Genomic DNA, 2,500 nt, shown 5'->3' with positions numbered 1-2,500 from the left:
CATGGCAGATCAGACACGGCTGTCTCCGAGGACAGAGAGGGGGAAACACACCGATATCAGAGAGGTTTAATCCAACCATAAATAAAAGAGTGAATACAGAAGGTGGTGATGTCGACGTCAGGACAAGTCTGTCACACACAGGGCGTCATAGCAACCGAGAAAACACCACATACACACCTCTTAGTATCACACCCGAACCAATGACACACCTCTACCCCACCCACACCTCTACCCCCCCCACACCTCTACCCCCCCACACCTCTACCCCACCCACACCTCTACCCCACCCACACCTCTCTACCCCCCCCTCACCTCTCTACCCCCCCACACCTCTCTACCCCCCACACCTCTCTATCCCCCCACCTCTACCCCCCACCTCTACCCCCCACACCTCTCTACCCCCCCACACCTCTCTACCCCCCACCTCTACCCCCCCACCTCTACCCCCCACACCTCTCTACCCCCCCACACCTCTCTAACCCCCCACACCTCTACCCCCCCACACCTCTACCCCCCACACCTCTACCCCCCACACCTCTACCCCCCACACCTCTCTAACCCCCCCACACCTCTACCCCCCACACCTCTACCCCCCCACACCTCTCTACCCCCCCACACCTCTCTACCCCCCACACCTCTCTACCCCCCCCCACACCTCTCTACCCCCCCACACCTCTCTACCCCCCACACCTCTCTACCCCCCACACCTCTCTACCCCCCCACACCTCTCTACCCCCCACACCTCTCTACCCCCCCACACCTCTACCCCACCACACCTCTACCCCACCACACCTCTACCCCCCCCCCCCACAACTCTCTACCCCACCCACACCTCTCTAACCCCCCACACCTCTACCCCCCACACCTCTACCCCCCACACCTCTCTACCCCCCACACCTCTCTACCCCCCCACACCTCTACCCCACCCACACCTCTCTACCCCCACACCTCTACCCCACCCACACCTCTACCCCACCCACACCTCTCTACCCCCCACACCTCTACCCCACCCACACCTCTCTATCCCCCCACACCTCTACCCCACCCACACCTCTCTATCCCCCCACACCTCTCTACCCCCACACCTCTCTACCCCCACACCTCTCTAACAAACCCACACCTCTCTACCGCCCCACACCTCTCTACCCCCCTCACCTCTCTACCCCCCCACACCTCTTTATCACCCCCACACCTCTCTATCCCCCCCCCACACCTCTCTATCCCCCCCCACACCTCTCTATCCCCCCCACCTCTCTATCCCCCCCACACCTCTCTAACCCACCCACACCTCTCTAACAAACCCACCTCTCTACCCCCCACACCTCTCTATCACCCCCTCACCTCTCTACCCCCCACACCTCTCTATCACCCCCACACCTCTCTATCCCCCCACACCTCTCTATCCCCCCCCCACACCTCTCTATCCCCCCCACACCTCTCTATCCCCCCACACCTCTCTAACCCACCCACACCTCTCTACCGCCCCACACCTCTCTACCCCCCTCACCTCTCTACACCCCCACACCTCTCTATCACCCCCACACCTCTCTATCACCCCCACACCTCTCTATCCCCCCCACACCTCTCTACCCCCCACACCTCTCTATCACCCCACACCTCTCTATCACCCCCACACCTCTCTATCACCCCCACACCTCTCTATCCCCCCCACACCTCTCTATCCCCCCCACACCTCTCTAACCCACCCACACCTCTCTAACAAACCCACACCTCTCTACCGCCCCCACACCTCTCTACCCCCCTCACCTCTCTACCCCCCACACCTCTCTATCACCCCCACACCTCTCTATCACCCCCACACCTCTCTATCCCCACCTCACCTCTCTACCCCCTCACCTCTCTACCCCCTCACCTCTCTACCCCCCACCTCACCTCTCTACCCCCCACCTCACCTCTCTACCCCCTCACCTCTCTACCCCCCACCTCACCTCTCTACCCCCCCTCTCTACCCCCCCCACCTCACCTCTCTACCCCCCACCTCACCTCTCTACCCCTCCCTCACCTCTACCCCCCACCTCACCTCTCTACCCCCCTCACACCTCTCTACCCCACCCTCATCTCTCTACCCCCTCACCTCTCTACCCCCTCACCTCTCTACCCCCCCCCCCCCCCACACCTCTCTTAACCCCCCTCACCTCTCTACCCCCTCGCCCTCACCTCTCTAGCCCCCCCTCACCTCTCTACTCCCTCCCCAACTCACTCTGTTTGATCAGTCTCTTGTCGGCCACCAGGACGTTCTCCCCGTCCACCACGATGACCTTTCCGTCCCGCGGCCCCACGGCGAAGTTATCGAAGCTCACGTCCAGCAGGTAGAGGGCGAAGTCAAAGTCGTTGTTGGTGAGCTGCTCAGCGATGTCCATCAGCTGCCGGGCCAGGTCGACCCTCTTGTCCCACGGAGCGTTGTAGAAAGACCACAGCTCCTCACCAACGTAGTTCACCGCCACCACTCGACCACACGCCCCCAGGTACTTGGCAAACG

The 2,500-nt window shown here is 61.9% G+C and overlaps 1 protein-coding gene across 1 annotated transcript in view; it reads right to left on the bottom strand.

Moving 5' to 3' along the window:
• LOC135517094 (divergent protein kinase domain 2A) overlaps positions 1 to 2,500 on the bottom strand; it is a 103,811-nt gene that overhangs the window by 8,086 nt on the left and 93,225 nt on the right. Inside the window, exon 3 of the mRNA XM_064941115.1 lies at positions 2,222 to 2,500. This exon is cut by the window's right edge and continues 25 nt beyond it. Coding sequence (XP_064797187.1) covers positions 2,222 to 2,500 — 279 coding nt within the window. The remainder of the gene's footprint in view (positions 1 to 2,221) is intronic.

This window comes from Oncorhynchus masou, chromosome 28 (genome assembly GCF_036934945.1).
Source record: "Oncorhynchus masou masou isolate Uvic2021 chromosome 28, UVic_Omas_1.1, whole genome shotgun sequence".
NCBI classification, from domain to species: Eukaryota; Metazoa; Chordata; class Actinopteri; order Salmoniformes; family Salmonidae; genus Oncorhynchus; species Oncorhynchus masou.
Note: the sequence above shows the minus strand (reverse complement) of the source record. Positions and strands in the feature narration are given on the sequence as shown.